The following is a 26,161-nucleotide window of genomic DNA, read 5'->3' on the forward strand; positions in this document are numbered from 1 at the left end:
TCAGTTGAAGATGAAATAACAGATTTGCCTTTGGTTTGTAATTGGTTACAAACTGTCTTTTTGGATTATCTTGACAAAAATCTGTGTAAACACAATGGTAATGGATCAGTAATTCTGCAAGGTCACATCCTATTACAGATACTTAACTTGGAAAGCCAACTATGAGAGCAAAAATCTGTCTGTAAAAACAGATAACTTCTGCTCCAACTTGTTTCATGCCAATTCTGCAATTAAAAATTAAGACTGAGATTAAGTCTGACATCAAATGATATTCTCAAGTAGAAAGCTGTTTCAGAGTAAGAGAGCCAGAGAGCCAAAACTGTTTCTATGTCAAAAAAAATAATGACAAGAAAATTAAGTCTGCCAGCTGGCGCACATCAGAATTATAAAAACATCCAGCAGCAGAACTGAATGGAATGACTTTTTGAAAGCTCGTAACTAAGTTTCAATAATATTGTTACCTTCCCTCTTAAAAGTCTATAAATAACTCACAAATGATTATCTGTTTTACTCTGATTATCTTATGCCTTCTAAAGGAGGCAAACACCATGGCAGCAGTAGTTTTCCCTCAAGAAAGAGACGTCCTTTCCTAGTAAAGGAAAATCTGGTCTGTCGAAGGTTCCCATTTAAAGCGTGGATTGAAAAAAAACAAAAAAAACAGCAAAGTTAGTGTTTAGTTCCTTTAATAGGCAAAATTATTTTCAACACACTCAACATTGATTTTAAGTGTAACAATATAGCATCTCAAGGCTGTCTTAAAGCTTAATGAATGTGCATAAAAAATGATAGCTAAATTTTATGGTTCCAGCAGTATTATAGTCTGTGATGTAACAAGTCTCTTATCTTAAGCATGCCTAGAAAACACATCATTACTAAATTTAATATTACAACCTGCCAAACTACTGAAGTTACTGAAGTAGATCAGTAGTTTGAAACTGTAGAGAGAACAAATGCAATGCAGGGAAACAGTTTTGCATCTGAAATACTTGTAGAGTGTATAACAAGTTTTCTCATGTTAATCTAGTGCCTTGCAGTTTGAAGGAATCCCATTGTGCCTTCAAAAACCAGCACCTTTTACGATCTCATTTTCATTATAATTTCATTATAATTTTCTACTTTCCTTTACAGTTCAACAGAACCACCATTTCAAAAGTGATCAGCTTGGTACCTCTTCTACTTGGTTTAATTTTACATTTGAGCTATAGTCATAGAGAGAGCAGTATGGATGTAAGGCATTAACATTTTTCTATTTACCAAATGCTTTAGGCCCACCTCTCTGAAGCGCTACTACCAGTGCCCTGTTTTCAGAGCATATGACCATTTGTGAGTGAAAATAATTTATATGCACAATGTAAGTTTTCTTAGAGTTACTTAAGGTGCTGTGTAGTAAATATTTCTTAATTCTTTTAAGACTTTCACAGTAACACCTGTCCTTCACAGAGCTTCACTTTTCTCTTCATCCAGTACTCTGTTCTTCAGTGTGCTTAGCTGGAAGGATTTAGTAATAGCTGTTCTTCTATAGTGTGATCTCAAAAAAAAAATCAATCCATTTTCCAGTCTTCCAAAATCAATGAAATAAGGTGTCATCTGACTTGAACAATATTTTCTCTGGCACACATTACACTCCTCCAGTCTGAGGTCCAAATTAGAATTTGTTATACCAGTCTTGTTAATTTCTGCAGACAGTTGGTTGACTTGACCTTTTAATCCAGCTAGCTTTTTCCATTAGAGGACTAAAATCATGGGCTGCAGGCAGAATTGACTTCAGTCAACAGGTTGTGAGGAATGAATGTGAATCATTACCATTCCAAATTACCAGTGCTCTGATCCATGTAACAGACCTCAAAAAAGTCACAGCAGCAGCCTATTTTTCTCAGCAGGACAGTCTGTGCAATGTCCTCGTCCCAGAGGACGGCATTTGGTCTCTGTAAGTACAGTCACTACAGCCTGTGCTGCCCTCTCTCCAAGGCAAAGGCAAACATCTAACAATGCCCGAGCACGGCCAGTCACTGTGGGGTAAGAGATGATTGTTTCATAATCCATTCGAGACAGCATTTGCTGTGAGCGAAGGACATCAAGGATGTGGTTGAGGCGTCCTTCTGTCATGCAGCTCAGTATGGTTCCTCTCTGGCAGGTTAATATTTGACAGCAGTTTCCTTTGCAGCAAGGACCTTGAGTAAAAAAAGGAAACAAAACAAGATCCACTAAGTGTTCATTTCTTCCAGAAGTTGTTAGCAAGTGGTAGTATCAACACTGATAAATGTAGCTCCTAGAAATATAAACTTAGTAGAGAAAGGAATAGGAAGAGTTAGTTTGTGTTCTTTGTTTATAACAACTACAGTGTATTTCCATCTTTTGTTTGAAACTCATGAAGAACATATTACAGAAGATAAGCATTTTTAAAGATTGTTTGGATTGTGTGAAGGGAGGAGATTTTCAGGTCTGGCCCTATTCTAGATCAAAACTTGCACAATGCAGTTTGGCTGAAAACTTTCCTGTAGAAAGTAGAAGAACAGCCAATAGGTAGTTCAGGACAGCAGTACTATTTGAAATGTATTGTGAAAGTGGGAAATTGAACATATATCTCAAAGCTGAACTAGTAACAAAACTAATACTTCTTGCAAAAATGATCAAGAGCACTGTGCTCTGCCTCTTCACAGACAGCTTAGGCTTATGCCTATTAGAATACTCAGTACCAACATTAAGGTTTTTGATGTCCAGTAAATACCATACACCAAGAGAAAATTAATAGCTGCAGGCCGTTGTTACTTTGGAGAGCATGCTTCTGTCCTCTTTATTTCTGAGTCTGGACAGTAGAGTTATGCAATGAACTTTTCCTGTATGGACAAGTCTGCTGCTTTATCCTGAATTTATGCCATCTCTCAGTAATAAATGGAAGTGGAGAAGAATGGCCAGCCAGACGTAGGAGCTATCATAGGCCAATTTGAAAACAAAAAAAACAAGGAACAGCTTTTCATCTATAAGTAGAGCAGGCTTCACAAGTCAGAAGCTTTCCTACTAGGCAGTTTCCAGCTCAGTAGGAAAGTCCCAAACCACATAAGAAAGGAAATGAATGTTTCCTCCCCCTTCTCTGTAGTCACACACCCCCTTTTTTTTTTGTCAATACCTACTTTTGTAGCACTATAAAACACCTTAAGCCCCCCCCCAATTGTTTTTTTTTTCCTGACTTTAACAAACAATGTATTTCATATCTCATGTGCTATATTTTGTGTTTTTTACTATTTATTTTTTTTCAAGCCTGTTCTCAGCCTGAATATGAACCTGGAAAACAATAAGTTAATGTTCACAGTAGCCAATGCCTGAATTTCTGAGGACAGGAGTAGCCATGTACCAATAGCTTCATTAGACATTTGTATTGTTTTTGGCAGTTATTACTCTAAAAATACCTGCAAGTGTGCAAGAGAATTCAGGAAAAAAATAATCTGTTTCTACCAATCTCTAAACAATCTGATCATCAATTAAAGCCTGATCTGGGAGAATGTTGTCCTCTCAACTGGAAATGGAGTCTTACCTGTCACTGCTTGTTCAGGGTGCGTAGTTTGTTGTTTGTGCTTAAGTGCCAGTGGTGGGTCCTTATGCTGACTGTTTTCTTTGCCTGCCATTGGACCAGATAATGGAGGAGTACAAAAAGATTTTCTGCAGTCAGAGCCTGAGTGAGCTAGAAAAAAAAAAAAGAATAAGATGCAACCCTTGGATTGCAACAGCAATTGAACAGTAACAGGAACCTAACTCCTTTTCTAATTAGCTGATAAGAAAATATGGTTATTCCTTCTAACACAGGGCAACAGATTCCAGAATGTATTTGTTCTGGAAAATTTGACAGGCAATATTTGATGTGCCAAGGAATGGCAGCTGTATATTATGGGTCAGGGTTCTGAAGTTTTTCAGAGAGGCTTTTTGATCTACACACTTAACCAAGAGATACCACAGTGTCTCTGCTTTTCTGCAGTGAGCTCATGCTTCAGATGATACCAGTAGGTGGCAAAGCTCTGAGAATGGACAATTGTACTTGGAAAATGCATGTGCCTATGCAAACAACTAGTAATGTTTATCCTTTTCTTAGAATAGTTGGAGCTGAATATATACATCAAGGTAAAGACCTTTCTTTGTTGCATTCTGTGGGGTGAAGTTGGCTGGATCCATCTCAGGAATATTTTCTCTTCCTGTATGATTTGTATTGCTATCAAGTAGAATAGTTGACAAGCTTGGTAGTACAAGAGGGATTTTCTTGCTTGTTACTTTGTTGTTCTTTTGTGGACATATGACCTGAAAGAGATGAAAACAGGGAAGAATTATCCTCTTGGAAGCTCTTCCAAAACCTTTTCTAAACATTTTCCTCTTGAAATCTAAGGCTGTTTCACAGAGCAGAGTAAGGTAGGTATGAACCTGTAGACATGCTTAATTCGACTTCAGCTAGTTGCCTGTGATGCTGTGGCAGCACAGATCTGTAGGCTAGCTGTCCTGGATTTTACTTCTATCCTGTTCAGTTCTTTTGGTATTGGCAAGCCTGCAACAAGTGCCAAAATCACTTTGAAAATGGGAGTTAACAGTATTTTGGAGTGATCACAAAGCTGTTGTCATTGCTCTTTAAGAAAATTAGTTGCAGATGCTAGAATTCAGCCTCAGGCTTTTTTCCCAGATGACATTTTGAAAACACCACAAGAAAGGCTAGATTTTTGCCATTTCATTAGGACATTTTCAAGGAGTGGTTCAAAGTGACTGTTAAGTGGATAAGGTTGTTTTTGCAAGAGCAGAGTCTGCTACTTAAAGGTAAAACAGGGTTTTGTTGGTTAACTGGATGTAGTTGCCCTAGCAAGGGATAGGGTTAGGACACTTAGCTGTAGAGTGTTTTTATTATGTGGTGTCAGCACTGTCAGGAGAAACAAGAAGCTCATGAAGTACTCTTGTAAAACTCTCAGATGCATGCCATGTACTCACCTCCGAATTGTGTATGCCTGTCTGCAACGTGTAGATTTCTGAACCTTTGCATGCATTAATTGCTGTCTCCTAGAAAAAGTAGTACAAGAATGCCTATAAGAATACCCAATATTTGTTCAATTCACAGTTGTCAGGAGCAGGAATTTACACTGACACTTTATATTATGTTCTTGGGTATGCTGATACATGGTGATAGTGAACTAGAGCAGCCTCACATTTTAAACACATGTAAGTTGAATTGTAGAATCTGACTTAAATCTACTCTGTAACTGTTTCTACTTTAAAATCCAGTTTGGGATCATGCAGGAAAAGGTGAGAATAGCCCTATAGTGAAATACTTACATTGGGCTAGCTATAACATGTCCTCCAAGTATCTAAACAGCAGGACCATCTTGTGTTTCATATGCCAAACTGTCTGCAATAAGGATGTGTTTACACTTGTAACTTTTTTCTATGTTGTATGTCTGCAACAGATTTGTTCCAGCTCTTCACAATTCACCAGTTAATGAATTGAGCAATTTTCAAGAATTTCCAGTAGCTTTTTCCCAGTCATTGTGGATATATTATTTGTCTAGTTACTTGAACAATAAATAATGCTCATTGCTAATTTAGCAAAGAGAAAAGCAGTCTTGCTCAATGGAGACTGAAGTATTATTTAGCAACATGTTGCCAAGTATTCCATAAATATAAATGGTAATAAAGTGACGTGAAGTATAGCTATGCCACCTATTAAAGCATTGATCAAGTCTGTTTTATAATCCCAGTATGTGATTGCAACATGTAGAAATAATTTAGCATGCAGTAACGTAGGTAGCTCACATAAACACAGCAACAAAATCAGTGATACAGAATGGGTTTTGTAAGTCCAGGTGGAGTTGGAATACTTGGTCAAGGGTTGAAATGTGCCACTGTAGTTTCTCTACTGTGCCTAAGTTAACTAGATAGGCTATAGCAATTCTTGTGGCAGTCAGATTTGTGCCAGATTTCCTATGGCAACATAAGCAAATATGGAGTTAGCTGTGTCTCTCAGTTGTTTACCATTCCCCATCCATTCAGGGGGTATCAGAGAACCCTCTTAGACCTGAGGACATGCAGTGTTTTACATTTGAAACATGCCAACTTAGAAACAGTGAAGCAGACAGAAGAGTGCATTGCTGGAGCAGGTATTAACACTGTCCAGGTTTTGGAATAAATATCTTTAACCAGTACATACAAGAAAAATTGGCCTTGATCCTAGACTTAGTGTGTTCTGCTTGAAGCTGATATTTGTTCTCACTCATGTTTTCCAGTCTGATTACAGCTGGTGACTGGCAAGAAGCTATCATTTTTATAATCTCTGTAGCAATTGACAGTTTCTAGAGAAGACCAGCCAGAAAACCTTACAATACCTTTTTTTTAAAAAAAAAAACAAAACAAAAACAAAAACAAAAAAAACCCCACACAATTCCTGAATAAACTTGAAGTGCCAAAAGGTAGTCTCTGGCATGTTCAGTAAAGACAAAGCCTTTTCCCGTTTTGGACCACAAAGACTGTAATTGAAGAATCAAGTAACATCCTTATACAGGAACAAAATGTAATTTTGCACTAACCTTTGCATCCATCAGACTGTAGATTGCATTAGATATTGCCTCCTTATTTATAGTAGTCAAAATTCCATTTAGAAGGTCTACACATTCTGCAGGAGGAATAAAGCATTTTAAAATAGCATGTTGCATATGAAAGTGTGTATGTATTTAGACAGTGTATTGCAACTAACCTCACTAAGCATGCTATTGAGTATTAACTTCATTATGTTGAGCAGCTAGATGAACTAAGTGAAATCAGTTCAAATACAGCTTGTACCTCATGCATGCTTTACTTTCCTTTTAGAACTGATTCTAAAGAACCATCAATTTTTAACTGTTTATACAGATGTGCCCTTGCAGAAGGCTTACACACAAATATATAAATTTAACACAGTAAAACTATATGTAAGTGCTGAGGAAACAATTTGCATTATGTCTAGCTTTAAAAATTTGCTTAGTAGTCCTCAAGTATCATAGTCTTAATATTTCTTGTTCTGTTTTCATTAAAAAAGAGACAGGGTAAACATAACAGTTCCACTAACAAATACCAGTAGCACACCAAATACCAGTAGCACACCTCACAGGGAACTGGTTAAACACTGGAAATGAGAAATGCTTAAGACAGGTCAGTCTTTGTTAGACTAATGCATTTAGCCAATATCCTCTTCTTTAGACCCACCTCCCCCCCCATTTTTTAAGCATTATACTAAAATATAATCTCAGAGATCAGTAAGCCACCTCTGGTAGGAGGCTTCAGATAAAAAAAATCTACATTACTGTGAGGGTGATGTAAAGGCTGCTTTGCCCTCCACTTCAGATATTCTGTCATTGATTTGGAGTGCCAGAGCAATGTTCCCAGTAAGACCGTCTCAAGTATAGATACTGTAAAGAAAGCCAACCCTGAATGTTACCTGCAGTATGTGGTCTGTAATCTGGTTCTTGATGCCAGCAAAGAGTGATAAAGTGCAACAGTGTGTTCCTCTGGGGCAAATTGCTTGGTATAAACTCCTCCGAAATCCCAGGCCGTAAGCCATTGCCGATTCCCATCAGAACTTCCAGCAGGGTTGTTTGACCTGCAATGGATGGGAAAGTGTCACCACAAAAAGACATTAAAGACATCAGAACTTTTAAAATGATATTCATCATAAACTATATCAGGTATATTAAAACAAAGGCTACTTTTAGAGGCAAAAATAAATATTTGCTCTGCAGTTAATGGATGTTAGCCTTTAACAATAACCGTAACTAGTTATTGCAACAGGACATTTCAGGAGAGAGAACTGTCCTAACAGGAAATGACAAATGGATGTACCCATGCATTGTAAACTACATGCACAGACCCCTCAGATATACATCTAATTATTTAGGGTATATCCTAAGCACACAGTTTATATAAAGCTTTACACCTTATAAGAACATCAATCCTATTGTACAGAAAAAATACTTCAGGCAACCACAAGATGGCAGGCATAAGTGAAAGCTGTGTGAATGAATATTAACCTACTATTCCTATACAATATTTTTGAAAGGTCCTTCTCAGCCTACTAAACATAGGAGTCCTTTAATCAGCAAGCCATGCAGAACTGAGCCCATAGCAAAGGGGTCTCTTTGGCATCAACCTGCATAAAATAGGGATCATCCTTCTCCACTGACTATTATTGCATAGTGCTTTACAAACCATGTTCTTTAAAACTGCTTGCTATTATCTAAGAAGGTAAGATTCTCTCCTTTAAGAGAATTTAGCACAAACTGGCATTTCTTGATTGGGGATTTGAAATTCATGGCAACTCTGAAGTGAGCATACTGCACATCCTGTTAGCTGCTTGTCACCAAAACATTGTCTGGTGTTGAAGTGACAGTGAAAAATAAGGGTATTGTTTCTCCCTAAAGGTAATCAGGAAACACAAATGAGTAACAGAGTGCTTCAACAAGCACAGAGAAATGCTACAAGTTGCATAAGAAGCTACAGTTTTCACCTGCAGAAAAGGTCATCCTCCTGGAGACACAGAGGATCTGCTGAGGGATTCTGATCTTTAGCTCTAACAGTAATAGAAGGCAAAGGGACATCCAAAAAAAACAATGCTGTTTATGATAAAATGATACATGAACAATAGAAATTAATACCTTCAAAAGGTTTCCGTCTGCTTAGGCTCTCCCAACACATTATTCCAAAACTGAAAAACATGAAGGAACATTCATTAACTTGGAATCCATATTTATGTTCTCATTACTCCCGAGAGCAAGTTTATTGATTTAAGACAGGAATTTTCTAAGACAAAGCCTATAAGAGTTCTTCCTAATTTGAAGAGATATTTCTCTGCATTAAGCTTTGATTTTCAAACAAGCAGTTCTTACAATAAATCAAGTTAGAACTATATATACACATGTTTTTTGAATAGGATCAGTTAGAATCACATTTCAGGTTATTACCTTCAATACATTTACTCTTGAAGATTTCAGAACCTTCTGTTGCCCTCTGTCACTTCTGTTCTGCTTTCAAGTAATTTAAACAGCAAGAAGGGGACATAATAGCAGGTACCGACAGGCTTGTCAGTTAAGCTACCAAAAATGTGATTCTCATCCCCTGCATGTCTGTTTTCTTCAGCAAGTTTTGCTGGAGATCCAGATACTTTTTTCCTTTTCTAATGAACTAGGAAGTATTCCAGTGATACCACAGCTCTGTATGTACAACCCACATCTAAGGTGTTCTAAAATACAGTTAAACCCTCAATCTGAAAAATTAGAGGCAGAAGCAAGAAGCCTGCAGAAAGAGAAAAAGCAGGCTAGATGAGTCAGAAGTAAAGCAGTCTACAGTGGAAGAAGCAATTCTAGAATAAACTTAATTGTATATTCATATATCTTGCTGTACTGCTAAATTACATGTGTAAGAGAATCCCCTATTCTGTTGTATTTCCACAAAGTCTGAAAGTGCTTTTACTTAAATACCCCTTATGAAAATACGTTGTAACACGGATGTGCATGTAGCTTACATGCAACTAAGCCATACTTCATATGACACTTTTCTGTATTACACCACTATCTAGATGTGCACTTCTCATGCACTGAGTTATATCTGAGCGTCTAAAATTAAATAAGAATGACATGTTGGAAACTAATTATGGCACTTGAAGTAAGCCTCCTCTCTTCCGTCACAAAAGTCTTGTGTTTATGAAAAATCAGATCAGTTGCATCATTTATAGGTCTCAAGCATATGTGTTGTTTGACTCACCTTAGTGCCTGTCTCTGTGGCAATAAAGCAGGAGTTTTATTTGCTTAAAAGTTACCTGTAGCATTAGTCCACAGGCTCCATAAAAAGAGATTATAAAGATGCATGTCCATACAGAAAATAGTTGCAGTTTGAGGTTGTCTCATTTTTCAAGACAGCTACAAAATATTTTACAGTTCCAAAACAGATGTGACAGTAGCTAGTCTTACTCATTTGCATAAACTACTAAAGTTAAGAAGAATGAATGTTTGAGTGGCTCAGTGAATTATCTGAGCAGGTTGCTTGGGACCTTAGTGGGACACTTGAGGTCTGGATTTTTATCTGGGCATGAACAGTTCTTCCTGAAATTAAGTCCAACAACAGTTCACACTTAGAAACCACATGAATTGTGGTCACTAGGTTCCTAAAGGCATTGGAAAATATTCTGGCAGCTACATTAGTCTTAAAAATTTGGGTCCATTTGTAAGTACTTTACATAAGAACTTGTAGAACAGTTTTTAACCATAGGATATTATTCACCAAATGTGGGGAATTTCACATTTAATTCAGTGCTGTAATCAGCCTCACATGGAATACTGTCTGATTACATTATATAAATCTGGCATTTTTATTGTAGTGTCTTTGCAAATAAGTATTTCAGCAACATTATAGGATCTAGTAAGGACCAGGTATGACCTGCCCTTAGAAATCCCATTTACCTGTAAATATCGCCTTCCTGTGATGGAAGGCCGCCTCTGAGTATTTCAGGAGGGATGTACACTAAATCCTGGCATTTTCTCTGATTGCAGTTCTGCAGGTCTGACCTCAGCTGCTGTTTCCTCCAGTTGGTTAGACCATAATCTGATATCTACAGAGACAGGAGAAAAGATTTTATAACAGTACTTCCATCTCAGAGCTAAATGTTTGTTATTAGAATAAATACATGCAACTATAGGGCAGTCACTGGACTTCACACAAACAGGCTATAAAAAAAAGTTCCCACCTTGGCTCTGTACTGCATATCCAAAAGGACATTGGAAGGTTTAAGGCTGCAGTGGCAAAAAGCAGGCTTGAGGCTGTGAAGATGATGCAACCCTTCAGCCACATCTGACAAGATCCTTATGAGCAAGGGAAACGGAAGATCTGGGTACAGCTGATGCTAAAGAACACAAAGTACAGGTTTTGCTAGAGTGAAACTTCTACCATTCACATTTTCATTTTGACAGTAAACAAAAGTACAATGCAGAAGTTGAATAGCAGATGTGACTACTGTCCATAATTTACATGCTGGTTGCTCCCTTTTGGCTTAGCTTGTAATTAGCTTTGTCACAAAAGATTACTTCTCCTACGTACCTCATGGATGAGCGAGTGGAGGGATCCATTGCTCATCCACTCAGTCACTATCCCCACAAGTCCATGGTACTGGTAAATCCCAAGAGCAGGCAGGAGACGTTCAGACTTACAGCATCTGACAATTGCTATATCTTGAAGCAGCAGCTTCCTCTCCCTGTAAAAAGAGAGCTGAGATTAGAGGCTGGGTAGACTGAAGGGAATTTCAGCAAGACATAAGATCATGTAGATGATAGAAATGAGAAAGAACCATACAGTTGACACAATACTGGTTTTATTGGTAGAATTACATTGGCTTGTGCCATCTTCCAAACCACTGTAAGAAAATAAAGCAATATCTTGTGTAGTGTATTTTTCTAGCTTAGTGTAAGAGAACCCTGAATAGATTAGCATGAACACAGGAGCACAGTTTGAAGCAGCATTTGAAATGCTAAGATGGGAAAAAGCTGATACATGAGGTGCTAGATTATGAAAAATCAAGTTTTCCCTCATGAACTTGTATCCTTTTGCTTTTAGCGAGACCCACATATACAAGGAAATTAAGAGCTTCCATGTGTATCTGATGGCCTTGTCAAAGCATGACAAACTGAATTCATATTTGATAAAAGCAGTATTACTCCAATAGCTTTGTCATATTTAAGTTCAGCTGCAGTTGGATTGCATACCTGAATTCAAGTAGTCTGCATTTACAGGGTGTAATGAAGCCTTGCTTTGATCATGAGAAGAGTAAGATTTTTCCAAGAACTCCAGGCAATTAATTCCTTGTGCAAGGGAAACACCGCATTGTTGATTAAATTGGGCATTCTTAGGGAAAATAACTCCTGCCACACTTTCAGCTTTTGTTGTATATTTGTTTGTAATTATCTGTGTTACTTTTGAGCTGAAAATCCATTGGAATTCATTCAAAATTCAGTTGATTTCAACAGACCTGGAGCTCATTCTCATTATCCTAAGTCATCAGACTTCAGTTTCTGTTTCTCATATTTGTGGTACTGATTCACAAGCCTGTAAGCCAATCTCTGTTAGTAATTTACAGCCCCACCTGTTTTAGCACTTATTTCCACAAATCTAAGCATTTATCATCAGCACACAGTTGAAAGTTTTACAGGCAGAGTAGGCTGCAGCTTATTCTCCTTGTTTTCCTATACCCAGTGTGATGCAAACAAGGGATCAGAATGGTAGCAGAGAGAAAAGCAGGGCACAGGCTTCAGTCTTAGGGAAGAAGTTTAAGTGACAAGATGCCACCAAATCAGCATAGCATGTTAAATTCAAAGAGGAGCAAGATGTTGATTACTGTGAGTTGATTTAATTACAGCTTATGTTTTAAAGAAAATGTGAACAGGAGATGGAGAGTTGATTTTTCTTTAAACTAGCTACTAAACAAATAACATTAGATCAGATTACAAAATTGCTAGACTTCTACTGCCTAAAAACCAAGCAGCTCCCTAGAAACAAAACAAAACCTTACGTATTTAAATTTTCAGTTTAAATTGACAGTGATACTGTCAAAATGGCAGCAAATGCTGCCAGAATTCAGGAACAAATAAGTTTATTTTTTTAAATCTAAAATACTGTTTTTCCTCCTGTCTTCATAATGGAAGAAGTTAAACACTATGTATTCCACTAAGACATCTGAATTTTACTTTTAACAAAAGTTACCTCAATTGCAATGTTCTCAGTTAACAAATAGGTTGTAACCAATCCATTGCTGCATATCAGACTCTTTTCCTGATAAACAATCAGGTCAGTGATTTCCCCTAAAATGCTTGTGTCTTGCTTCATCCAGAATATCTTGGAATTATTCTCAGAAACTTTCTGTGCCTTTGTCACCCCACTGGAATTTTGTGGCAGATAGGCAGATGCCCATCAGCTGCTAGTGGTGTGGTTTTGTAATTGGGACATATATACACATCTCACTGCTCCGCAACCCTGACCCTTATCCTTCCCTCCTTCCACTGCTCTATTTCCTCACGTGCACTTGCTGGTTTAGATGAAAATCAGCTGAGGTCTCTTTCTCCAGAAAGTGTAATGCCATACGTGGCATGCTCAATATTACTGGTCAGGGTCTGAAGACATTATTGTAATGGAGATAATGAATGACTTCAGGATTAATCTCTACTTTTCTAAAACTCATAAAAGGGAAAAAAAAAAAAAAAAAGTAGAGCTTGTTTTTTAGTATTACTGCATCTGATTTGCCTCTTGGCAAGTTGGGAGTTCTAGGAATGGAGAGATGTTTGGGGTCAGATGATTGTGGGCACGCCATGATTCATTCTGGTACTATCAGTGCAGTTTTGTGTTGCCAGCCTGCATGGATAGTAGACCAAAGAAGACACGTACCTCTCTGTAGCATTCTGGCTGGTCAGCAGCCTCACGGAGATCTGTGTGTTCCATGAAACATGGAAGGCTTTCAGTGCAAAGCCTGAGCCTGTCCTGGTCAAGGTAAAGCTATCCAAATCCTCCTGGGCTACTACAGGCAATGGTTTGGCCATTTCTAGATGGCTGCCTTGGGAGAAAAAATAGCAGAAATAAGTTTTTAGGCCTACTTTTTGTCACCACCAATAAAGCATGGTGAAGTTGCACCACCCCTTCCCAAATAACCACTATCCTAATCCTAAAAGGTAATTCCTTTTACCACTCTGTATCAGACTTTCCTTAAAAAGACAGCGAAAATGTGCCAATTGCAGAGGACTGTCCAGACCATAACTTACCATCCCAGGCCACAAGGTGCTAATTAATTTTTTTTTTTTTTTTTTCATATTTCCATCTGATCACTTGGAAATGCAGGGCCATTATTTATAATATAAAATGTGGCTTTAAAGTGATACTGAATTATGTAGACAACAAATTAGTATCCATCAGTTGTGTGATGGATAGAAATGTAATTTCATAGAATATCCTGAGATGGAAGGGACCCACAAGTACCATGTACATAATAACGCAAGCAAACATTTAAGTAATCAAAATGATTTATTCAGAACTCCAAAGATAGTACAAAGAGGCTAAAATAATGAATATGGGATCTAAACCATTCTTGAACTTATGTATTTCTATTTAAAATGGAATTAAGTACAGCTATAACAGTTCTTGAAACTCTCGCTAGTTTGCTATTTAGATTAAAAGGAAGAGATAGCAACCAGCTCCTTTTTGGATTTGCAAAACCTTGTTTAACTAGAGATTCTGTAAAAATAAATGAAAAGCAATTCAGTTGTTCTGTTACAAACCATGACATGCTGAGGAACACTGTCCCTATATTCAGGTTTCTACTTCTTTTTCCACACCTGGACTTAGAGTTGTTTGCTGGTAGTCTCCAAAAGAATTTGACCCTAAAATGAGAGATCTTATTTAGGCAGCACTTCACCAAGGCTGCTAAAGTTGTTGGAAGTACTAATCACAGAACATGACATGGTTTAATGAAATTACAGAGAAAGTTTCCCTAACTTGCAAGTGTGGTACTAAAGCCATTTTTCCAATAGATCTACTCTTTTTAATGCTTTTCCTCCTACACCCATTTCAAAGCTCACTGACAAATCACAAAATCAGTGTTTCTTCAGCAATTTCTGCAATAAAGGACATTAAAAGCCTTAGCCAAGTTTGTCATCTTCCCTTAGCTGGGGTGGGCAGGAGGGAGATTGTTATAAAGCCATTCATTTCATGTTCCTAATGTTAAAGGCAATTTTTCAGAGTAATCTGTAGCAAAGATGTTTTCCTTGGGACAAGAGAAACTTTTCTAAGTTAAGCTAATATTCAAATGTCCAAGTAAAAGAAATTGCAAGCTAAAGTTCACTTACCTCCAAAAATACAGGCATAAAAACTACAAACACTGTAGTGAAACTGCTGCAGATACCCGGTGCGAGTCTGTTTCATACAGCACTCAAAGACAGCTGGAGCTTTGCTGCCTATGAGTCAGCTGTATTGTTTATCTCTCCTTTTATTGGCTGCCTGCAAACATCTAAAATTTCCTGGTAGGTTATCTACGCTGTAACTCTTTAGTGACCGCAGCTGTGTTTTCACAGGCTGATTTGTTAGCTGCCTATAATCGAGAGAGATTATGGAAAAATATTATGGATAACTGTTTTTTTCCCCACACACCATGAAGAATCCCAACAGGGAAAGAAAGCTCGTACAACACTGAAAAACACTGTATTGGATCCAAGCCAAATATAGATGTGTTTAGAGCTGTACACAGATCTTGTAGCCAGTGCTTATCTCTGCAGTACATCAACCCTACAGCCCAAGTACAAAATCCCCTTAAACTTTGTAAGTCAAGTAGAGCTTAAAACAGGCTTCAAATTGTCATTTGTTTGGTTAGAAGGGAGGTAAGCATGGGGGTTATGTTAGTCTGCAAAGAAATCCGGATCCATTAGCTGACAGTAGTCTAGCTGAAAGGGATATGGGGGTTATGGTGGGTTATGGTTGATGATGAACCCACGGCATGCTCTCATTGCAGATGGGGAAATTGTGGACCAGGCTGTGTTAGAAGTACAGTTAAAGTGAGAGAACTCATTATGCCTCTACAATGGTAATAAAATAAATAAAAATAAAAAAAAAATATGCCTCAGCAATGGTGTGGCAGCATCTAGAATCCTACAGTCAGTTTTAGGGCCTTTGGTTCAAAGAAAAATGTTGAGAAACTGGAGAGGATGCAGTAGATAACAACCAAGATTGTCTGGGCCCTAGGGCGCATAACTTAGAAGCAGAGATTGAGGGAGCTAGGCTTATTTAGTCAGGCAAAGAAGGAGGTTAAGGGATGGTCTTCTAGAGGTCTGCAACCACTTGGAAACCCACTATGAAAATAGAGCCAAGGGGCAGGTAGCAGCCAGTGGCATAGGGAGAAGTTTCAATTTCTGAGGTTGAGGTCAGATGCTAGAAAAAGCTTTTCCACCAGGTGGGTAACGCAGCAATGGGCCACTCAGGCTGTGGGGTCTCCATCCTGTAAGATCTTCTAGATTTAGCTAGGCAAAGCCACAACTGACCTGATCCAGCACTGCCACTGGTCCTGCTTCAAGCAGGAGGCTAGGCTAGAAATCGCCAGAGGTATACAATATCTGTAGCTTTGTGACAACTTTGCAAGGCCTAATAGTGTTCCTGCTAGGCTTATACTTTCACTCTGAAGGGTGGGATTGCTGGATGCAGGGTGGAGACTCTAGGAAAAAGCAGTCATTTGGGTTGATCAGGTTTATTCAGCTTTCCACTCCTTGCAGAGTGTCTTTATTTATAGTCCAACTCCAAAAACAGCTTCAGTCAATGAAATTGTCCACAGACTTCTGTGGGTTTGGGGTCAAATTCTAACCCCAAGCAGGGAGGGAACAAGTGGTAGGACAGTTACCCAATCCTCCTGTGATGCTGGGAAAGCCCCATGTATCTAAAAATCATGTGGCTGGGACTCTGCAGCTTGAGAGGAAGCATGCAGCAAGCAGGAAGCGTGGAGTGCACCTTCATGCGCAGTGAGTTATTTCCTGAAAGCTATCTAAACAGCTTCAGCTTTCCCTGCTCAGCACACCACTCCAAAAGTGAAATTAGTACAAGGGAGGTGAGCCAGCAAGGTTAAACAAGTGGGCAGTAACAGTCCTGCAGAAAGCAGGAAATGGGGCAAGTTGCTGGAGCTCCAGGATCCACTTTGTCTTTGACTTCAATTTGTCAACAGTGCATTCATTGTTGTCTACAGTTCTACAAAATGCACGTTATTAATGTTTTCCCTTCTTTAAGGTACTAGCCTGTCAGGCAGACTCTACTACAGGAGAATCACTGCTGCTAAGAGTCCTTACAACTAATTAAAGAACCTTCTTAGAGGAATCTTTGTAGAGAATTTAAAGGACTTAATTTTTACAAGTTCTTTGACAGAAATAGTGTGAGTTACTTCTGTATTTTTAGAGGGTCACGTGCTGGGGAAGCTGAGTACTGGAACAATCCCACATTTGATTACCCCTCTTGACTATTGTTTTCAGCTTAAAAAAAAAAAAAGCTTCTAAAGCTTGCTTTTAATCCATGTTTGCAGAAACCAGAAACAGGCAGGCCAATTTTTAGTGTGGGTCTGAACTAACTAAATATTTATTACTGATTAACATGTTCAGTAATAGCAAGAAAATTGATTGGTGTTTTAACTACACATCGTTTATTCAGGGAAATATAAAGCCTCTCACTTAATATGGAAACTAATAAATACTTAGCAAGGAAAAAAAATCCCTGGAGGGCCATCACACAAGGGCCACAAGGGCCATCTTATACAGTAAATAGAAAAATTTAACAAAAATAAAGATTGGTTTGACTGTCAGAAGTAGTTTCTAGTTTATTTTAATTTTTTATTTTCAGTTACGGAAAACAGCCAGAATAAAGCATTCCAGAAAGGATTAATGTATACAACAGACTTACTGAACCTTTCTAACCTATGCATTTCTCAATGCAAACTGTTTTTTTCATCATTTGCAAGCTAATACAGTACAGGGGAAATGCAAACACGTGGATGGTCTTAACATCCTGAAAGTAGACATAATGGTGATGCCTAAAGGATATCATGGTTTAAGACAGGAGTGGTTTGTAGGTCTCCACCCCTATAATAAGAGTGAACCCAGTTCCATTCAAATGTAAAATTAAGTGGGAACTTGACAAATAGCTGCATTAAAGGAGGACCACAGCATAAGACAAAGCATTAATAGAGCAAGGATGCACAATGAAAGAATGACACAGTATCAGAAGACTGAAGCATTCAGATGACCCAAATACCAAGACGTCTGACACATGTTCAGTAAATACTGCACTTTGATATTTGATGGGAGAGTTCCCATCATCATTTCTCAATCTGGTTATTCCAGTTGAGCATCCGTACAGGATAACTTGTGGAAAGATGGGTTCTAAGGTGCTATTTCTTTTTTGCTCCTAGTGTATTTCATGAGCTCTTGCGAGAAGTGAATATTAAACTGTTTGTTAGGCTTCAGATGTGTAGGATTCAAATGCTCTTTATTTCACCTTTAGAAAAGGTAAGCTGAAGTGCATGAGTGCAGCCAATGATATAATCGTACTGCTTTAGAAGATAGGACTCCAAACAGGCACAAATTTTACCTGCCCTAATGCAAGGTACCTCTTCAAGGTGCAAAATTATGCTGTCCATTTCATGGATTTGCAGTTGAATTTACATGTATGCTTCCAGTTTCTTCTACTGTTTTTTTTTTTTTTTTTTTTTTTTAAAGAAAGTTTTTTCAACCACCCATCCCCCAAATGCTATAAAACCACCCCAAAATGCTATTTTGGAAAACAGTCATAAATTCACCCTGACAGTAATGATATGACTAAACAAAAGTATCACGGCTGCTGGCCTTAGGCAGTTTCCATAAAATAAAGATTGCCAAGCACCTCTGCTAATTAATGGCACCATAGAAATTTATTAATGCTTTACCCAACTATTTTAAATAGTGGAATCTTAAACAGGTGTCCCATAATTTGTCTTATTCACAATTACAGGAATTATGAAGTTTTCCTAGACTACAGAAAAGTATCGTCTTATGGTACCATATAGGAATCTGTTAAATGCTTCGTAAAACAAAAGGCACACTAGTCCACATCCCAAGAGTTTGTGATCTGTTTTGGAACATGGTGTACTAAGCAGTGTTAAGACAGGGTGGAGAAATGCTAAACCTCCAGATCAATTACGTAGCTGCAGATAAATAGTTCCAGTAAGGCTAATGGTGAAATGGCAGAGCCCTAGATCGGATGACCTTTCTGTGAATGTGTAGCACAGGTATGCAAGAAAACATAAGCAGACTTTCAAAGCCTTTACAAATGCCAAGCAAAACAAGCCCTTTAATTTGCTTGACCCTAAGTGCTTTGGTTTTCTACCTGAAAAGCCTGAAATATGAAAATGGGAGCACAAATAATCAATTAAAAAAAAAAAGTCTACCAAATTAGTACCAACTCTTTTTTTTTTTTTTTTTTTAAATCAGCATAAGGCATAAGTAAATTTCAAGTCAGAATTAGATTCATTATGGTCCCAAATTAGGAGACAATTCTACATTTAATTGAAAGGTTAGAATATTGCACTATATGCCCTTCACCTTTAGTAAATAGTCAAGGTTTTGGTGTCCGAGGGAGGATTAGCAGTCAGCAGCTTTAAAAAAATGGGCACAGCGCACAAACCATTTGAATGGAAACTGAGACTTGGGCTTGAGGGATGACAGAACAGGATGAAGCTTGAGGAGAGCTGGTTGTGCTCTCTGCATTCTTACTGACCTACTGTCCTCTCTTAGTCACTTCATGCCTTTCTTTCCCACTTTATTCTCCCAATTCTGCTTGTATGGCAATTAGCATATTATGTTTGGGTCTCAAGGCAATGATAGAATCTAGTTGGAAAACTATATTTTATCCTTGTCCTTTCACCTCTTTCTTTCCCCCTCATTTCTTCCTTCACTTTCTCCTCTTCAAACCTTCATTTCATTCATATTCCTATACCTTTTCTACCCATTTCTTTTTATATCAGTCTGTCCGTTAACCTACTTGTCCTGTCAGGATAAGTCAACTCCTCACACAATTTTTTCTATCATAAGATGCATCTCCACATGGAGTTCAGCAGAAGAAACAATTTGTCAGTAGGCCAGGTTTTTCTTATCTTCCCTATATCTTCTACCTTCTCCTTTGCCCAGTGAATGTATCACAACTAAAGTTCTTTCTCTGGAGAGATGTTGGCTTTCATTTGTATTTTTCCACTGTGGGGCTTTGCTTCCCCTCCCTTTCAAGTTATCACCAATAGATACATTAAAGGCATCTGAAAAATGCAAATTGCTATTGACTTCCTTTTAAATGTTTATATAATCAAGTCTACTTGCAGGCTACTTGCATTCGCTATTTGCTGTGCCATGGAGAGAGAATTGTGAAAGTCCACTGACGTTTGCTGGAGCAATTCATTCATCTAGCAAAACACCCTGCTTATAGTGAAACTCTGCCCTACTGAAATGGACTTCTGTTGAGTTCACACTGTTTGAATTTGGTCATTAACATACTAAAATGGAATCTAGTCCCACGCTGCAGGAGATGAGTACTTCCTCCTCTCCTGTGGAAGTCAGCCAAAGTATGTAAAAAAAAGAATTTACCTTGGTTTCCCAACAGTCTTTCGAACCACAAGTGTCACTGCCCTGTGCAGATCAAAGCCGCCTTTGTCAATCTGTGAAATTTTTAACTGGGCTAGAATTCGTCAGTTGCATAAGTAGTGAGATGAGACAGTGCCTAAAGGAGGAGAGAAGCAGCTCTTTTTTGGCAAAAATCTACTTAAGGGACTTAAATCCTGTTAAAAAAAAATACTACTTAAAACATCAGTCCTTTGCAGTTCTGACAGATCTTGCAATGATCATTTGGAAATTGCCAAAGCAAAACCCTCTGAAACCATCTTTGTTACAGACCCAGGAGTTTGGAAGAAAATTAAGAGCGCAAGACTTTTTCTTTTTTCTTTTTTTTTTTTTAATTTTCTTTTTTTAATAGCAGTTCCATAGCAGACAAGTAGTTTGAGGGGCTGAATTTGAGTGTTTGAGATGCAACATTGCATATGAACTCCTCCACTCTTGCTAAACATTATAATCTTTAGCTTTTATTTAGCACTTTCCACCTGTTAACTTTTATTTGCTTAGTCCATAGAAATCACTGTAATTTCTCCCATGAAAGTGGTAACAGGCACAGTGAGAGACATGTAGGCAGCTTCCAGACAGGCTGGAGAACCCAAGTGCTGTCTGTCCTTGGTAACGTGTCACCCGTTCAGCAGTCTTGCTAGCTCTCTTCAGAAGGCAGCATTGATCTACAAAGATGCTTGGGCCAAAACTAGTACTGAATAGTCAGATGGTTTAGAAAATCCATATTTGCATTAATCCATATATGCTTTACTGTGTTGTTATCATGGCAATGCAGCATAATCTTCTTTTGGGACTGGTATCCTGACTTTTCATCCTCTCAGTTATTTAACTATCCACTTCAATATGGCAGATAACTGAAAAGTAGACTGTTCTTGTAATATAACCTTTAATTACTTAGTCTTCTGATTTTTAAGCTGAAAATATGTGGCATGAGTGAAAAGTGGGATTGTTATGGTAGGCTTTTTTGTATTATGTTCCTTTCAGGAAGTAGCAACAAAAGTGACCCATCTCAAATTCCCCCTTTGTGTTGTGAGACAAAAAAAACACTGAAGCTTATCAATTTCAACCGACTTACTCACCCACTTCCTCTTGGCTTCCATTGTACATGAAAACAGGTAGCAAAAAAACACATTTGTTTGGAAAAAAAAGAGAAGCATTTAGAAATTGTGAAAGAGAATCTGCAGACAGGCTCTGGGAAAAACTGGGATCTTTCCAGGTTACGTAGATGCTAGACGTAAGCTCAGATTCATAACAAAGAAGCAGTTGGCATTAAATGAATATTGCCACAGCAGTATACACAACTCCAGACAATATTTTAAAGCAAAATGCAACAGTATGCACTTAGTAGTCTGTACACCAAATTTAGCGAGTCACTGGATTAATGGGTAGTGGTTGTACAGCCAGGCAGAAGCAAAACAAACAGGTAAAGTGAGCAAAGAGGATCCCATGAAGTTCAAAGGAAAACACTGGGTTCCGCACACAGCAGGAATAACCTTGTACCAGCACATGCTGGGGCCAACCAGCTGGAAAGCAGCACTGCGGAAGAGACCTCAGGGTACCTGGTAGATAAGCAGCTGAATGTGAGCCAGCAATGTGCCCTTGTGGCAGAGCAGGACCAGAAGCATCCCAGGCTGCATCAGGAGGAGTATTGCCACCAGGTCAAGAGACGTCTCCCACAGTACTGAGGAGACCACGTCTGGAGTTGTATCCCCACTTCTGGGCTTCCCAGAACCAGAAAGGCACGGACGTGTTGTGGTGAGTCTAGCAAAGGGTCAGGAAGGTGGTTAAGCAATTGGATTATCTGGCATAGGAGGAGAAGGTGAGAGAGTCGGGACTGTTTAGCTTCAAGATAGATCTCAGAGGGATCTTATTGATGTATAGCCCTGTGCCTACTGGTGGCACAGACCTCATTGTTACTCAGTGAAAGGACAAGAGGCAATGAGCAGAAAACAAAATACAGGCAACAATTTCTCGATTCCCAGTCTATTGAGGGAATAAAGTATACCATTTAACTCTGTACCATAAAACATGAGACACTTTCAACAAAAGTAGCCAGTCATCCATGTGGATATGACCCTGCTAATGAATATAAATATTTTAAAACATTTCCCTTGAACTGGTCTCTTGACTAATTGCTTAACTGCATGAGCTGGTAGTCATATGTAGCAATATTCTTTGATGTTAGGGTACACAGAAAAGGCTGTTTTACATCAAGCTGATTAAACAAAGTCAAAACTGACAGGCTGTATAAGCACAGCTCTCAGGTTTTTGGAAAAAACCTTTCTGAACAATAATTGAGCTGTAGTTCTGAGAATGGGGGTGACACAGTAAATAGTTTCAACTGTTTAACACTGTTATTAGCTTTGAACTGTTGAAAAAAATTATGAGAAAACTTCACTAAGAAGAATGAGCTGCAGGATTCCCTCCCTCCCTTTTGCTAGGGCTGCCACAAAGCTGTCAAGTATGTTAAAACTTCACATGGAAAACATTTACTACAATCTGGTGCATCTTATTATATAAATGAGGGACTTCTAGCAAGTCTGGTTAGCTACCTACACAGTCGGGTAAGAAAGTCAGTGGAGATGAAACTCATCTTGAAGCATCAAGAGGAGACAAGGCCTGTTTGAGATTTTCTCTATGGAAATTTTTATCATGTGTAGCTTTCAAATAGTGGGGAGAGTAGCATTGCCTAAGTTGTTTGCGTTTTTGCTCAGGCTGCCTATTTTCAGAGACCTGTCATTGCTTCCTGAGTGGGAAGTGAGACAAGCAAACAACATTATAATAAAAATAATAAAAAACAAATATGGAGATATTCATGGTTGAACAGCTTTGTTTTTGCTTTGCCTTCTAGCCACAACTCTAAAGGCTTAACATCATCTAAAATGGGGATTTCCACAGTTGGCTCAGGATTGCATATGCACTTGTATCACTAGAAGCTGGCTTAATGTAAGAAGGCAGAGTCCTCAAAAAGACCCCACAAATACCATATCATATACTAAATATTATATGTTATGGCCCCATATTTAAAGAAATATTAATATTATACTGGTATCCTGAAGCGTGTCTAGTTTTGTGCTTTTGACTCTAGGGATGTGGTGTTGTCCAGAATAGAGATACATTCTTTTCCAGTGCCTGTTTTCTCCAGACTCTAGAGTAAGATGCAGAGAGCCAGCATGGAAATCTTCAGCTAAACTTTGATATTGTCAGATGTTAAATGTTTAAGTTTTAAGTTATATACAATAGCTGTCTTCATAACTATAATAGGTAAATTAAGCTTGGCAGCCTGTTGTGGTTTACCTCCAGCAGGTAGCTCAGTACCATACAGCCACTTGTTCACTCTCCCCAGGTAGGAAGGAGAGAATCAGAAAGGTAAAAGTGTGAGAACTCGTGGGTTGAGATGAAGACAGTTCACCAGGTAAAGCAAAAGCTGTGTGTGCAATCAAATGAATTTGCTGCTTCCCATCAGTAGGCAGGTGTTCAGCCACTTCCAGGAAAGCAAGGCTCATCACACGCAACAGTTTCTTGGAAAAAAACAGCATCACTCCAAACATCCCCCCTTCCTCCTTCTTTACCCCAGCTTTTTTTTACTGAGCATGATATCACATGGCATGGAACATCTCTTTGGCCAGATGTGTTCCCTCCCAGCACCTTGTGCACTCCCAGCTTCATCACTGGCAGGGCAGCATGAGAAGCTGAGAAGTCCTGGCCTCTGTGTAAGCAAGCACTGCTCTGCAACAACTAAAACATCAGTGTGTTATCAGCCCTATTTTCATCAAATATCCAAAACACTGCATCATATGAGCCTCTATGAAGAAAAATAACTCTTATCCCAACCAAAACCATGATACAGTCCAATTTGTGTTGTTACATGTGGCTTCCAAAAATTAAAGTTATCTAATTTTGTATGTTTTTTCCCCTGTAGGTCCCTCCTTTCCCCTTCCCCTCTCCCCCCCAAATGTCATCAAGAAGATGAAGTCAGAAGTTTATGTGCTTTTTTGAAGAGCAATTGCTCAACTTTCCTGTCCTACATCTTATATGGAATCCAAAAAAAATATATATGTATATATATATATATGGAACTGTGTTCTTACTCAGATCAGGTATAGCACAACTCAAAACCTCACCATGCTCCTGTAGTTGTGGTGAAGGTTCCTGATGCTCAGTTCCTGATGCTTTCAGAAAGCACGGTAGAGTCTCTCTGTGGTGTCATGTTGTGATGCTTGTGTTACTAGCACGCAACAGGTGGAAATAAAAGTAAGCGAAGCAATCAGACAGGCTGACAGCAGTGAAAGACAACATTAACTACAACCATTATGTCACAGTTTATTAATAACAATTCTAAGTCTAATTGAATTTAAGACTTTACAAGCAAAGGTTTATGAGCTTCCTAAAGCTTGGTGTACAAGAAACACAGTGCTGAGCCATCATTACACTCTTAGTCCATACTCTTTCTATTGTATTGTAATAACTTCAAAAGTCTGAACTATATTTTATTCAGGAAGAAGATTCCCAAAGAAAGTGACTTCTCAGAAGCTGTTTGGAAATAAGGAGCTCAGCAGAGGAGAGAGAGTGCATATACATGTATGAAGATGAAAGAGTGGTGCAATAGTAAGAGGTAAGTTCTTTTGAGACACTAAAGAACCTTCTTGTCACTAGGTTCAAGGTTCATGCTGCAGCTGTAATATACTTGAGTTTAAAATGCTAGATGCAAGTCAAAATTCTTTAAGAAGTCATACTCTTAGTTTCATCACTGCTGGAGCTACTTATAATTCAAATAAGCTTTTAATCCAATATATCCCAGCTGTTCTTTGTCTCACCTAAGTTCAGCTGTGCTTGACTCCACTTTTTTTGTTTACAGAGCAAAACCAAACTATAAGAGAAAGTCTACCATAATGATTTAACCTATATTCCCATTCTTCTTTGCCAAATAGATTATCTATTTAACTAAAACATGTACTACGTTCCTTCTTTTTGTCAGTGTTCACAATTACTAATATCAGAGCGCAGCAAGAACAGGTTACTCTGCAAGGGAAAGTGAGCAGGGATCCACAGGGGACAGGGTGCAGGCAGGAGCAGTGCACTTACCAGCAAAGGCTGCCATTCCTAAACAAGGGGAGCAGAGCAGGCTTGGGGGTTACCATGCAAGTTCTGAGCAAAGAGGCAGGTCTGAGGGCAAATCCAGATCAGCTCAGCACAGATAAGCCAACAATGTAGTACAGAGGAGCAAGAAGAAAACAAAACAAAACAAAACAAAAAAACACCAAAGCCATGAGCTTAAACGTGGTTCCTGGGCCAGTGGACCAACAGCACATGGGTGGGGGCTCCAGATAATGCTGATAAGGGCATGATAATGCTGATAAGGGGGGCTGTTGGTGTTCTCAGGGCCCTGAGAGACAATAAATTCATGTAGCCATAACTTTTCTTAATAGGTTGGTCCTTTAAAAGTAGTGGTTATATAAAGGGGTTTAACCTGGATTTGTTAGGTTGGAATGAGTTTTCTATTTGTAGTTGTTTGGTAGGATCTACTTCTGAATGTTTAATACTCTAAGCTTAAGAATAATAGGTTTAATAGTATTGCGTTGCTTTTACATTTCTGACTGGCAATTGGTCAGAGTAACCTACAGAGTTTAATATCATTGTCTCTTCTTAAAAGTCTCTAATTTTAATACTCAGCTTATCTTCTCCATTATCTTTTTGGTGGTAGTCCTCAAAAATTGTGTTATGATATACTGGTAAATAGTGTTTGTTCCCCCCCCCTCTTAGTACAGGGACTATTTTGCAGATTCTGCATGTTTCCTGTCTGTGATGTCTTTCTAGAGGAAACACTCATAAGTTATTTAGAGGAACTTCATCAGCATGTGAAAAGCCATGAGGGAAGAACCAGATGAAAACAGGCTTCTTTAAATGGTTTCTAATAGGTTTCATATGACTTATATTCTTCGTAAACTAGGAAGGAGTTAATGCGTTGCAGTCTG

General features: G+C 38.5%; 1 protein-coding gene across 4 annotated transcripts; it reads right to left on the reverse strand.

Moving 5' to 3' along the window:
• Positions 1–686: 686 nt before the first annotated feature.
• LOC116494199 (receptor-interacting serine/threonine-protein kinase 2-like) lies at positions 687–14,942 on the reverse strand. 4 transcript variants are annotated; one of them, XM_032195953.1, is made up of 13 exons: positions 14,868–14,942; positions 14,301–14,402; positions 13,417–13,578; positions 11,083–11,236; positions 10,733–10,888; positions 10,449–10,597; positions 8,649–8,698; positions 7,436–7,597; positions 6,549–6,634; positions 4,960–5,028; positions 4,122–4,287; positions 3,533–3,679; positions 687–2,171 (listed from the first exon to the last, which is right to left on the reverse strand). In XM_032195953.1, exons 2-13 carry the CDS (start codon positions 14,306–14,308, stop codon positions 1,852–1,854), a joined length of 1,629 nt encoding a protein of 542 aa, XP_032051844.1. In that variant the 5' UTR covers positions 14,309–14,402; positions 14,868–14,942; the 3' UTR covers positions 687–1,851. The 4 variants fall into 4 exon arrangements, with proteins under 4 accessions (XP_032051844.1, XP_032051846.1, XP_032051847.1 ...); XM_032195955.1 differs by having other exon boundaries at positions 13,417–13,582; XM_032195956.1 differs by lacking the exon at positions 14,301–14,402.
• Positions 14,943–26,161: the final 11,219 nt, after the last annotated feature.

This window comes from Aythya fuligula, chromosome 12 (genome assembly GCF_009819795.1).
Source record: "Aythya fuligula isolate bAytFul2 chromosome 12, bAytFul2.pri, whole genome shotgun sequence".
Lineage (NCBI taxonomy): Eukaryota > Metazoa > Chordata > Aves > Anseriformes > Anatidae > Aythya > Aythya fuligula.

Excerpts from the sequence above, each read along its gene's own strand:
- LOC116494199 (XM_032195953.1), bottom strand. Across the intron at positions 10,889-11,082 it reads TCCACTCGCTCATCCATGAG|CATCAGCTGTACCCAGATCT; the intron begins GTACGTAGGAGA and ends TGTGTTCTTTAG. Across the intron at positions 2,172-3,532 it reads CCCTGAACAAGCAGTGACAG|GTCCTTGCTGCAAAGGAAAC; the intron begins GTAAGACTCCAT and ends TTTTTACTCAAG.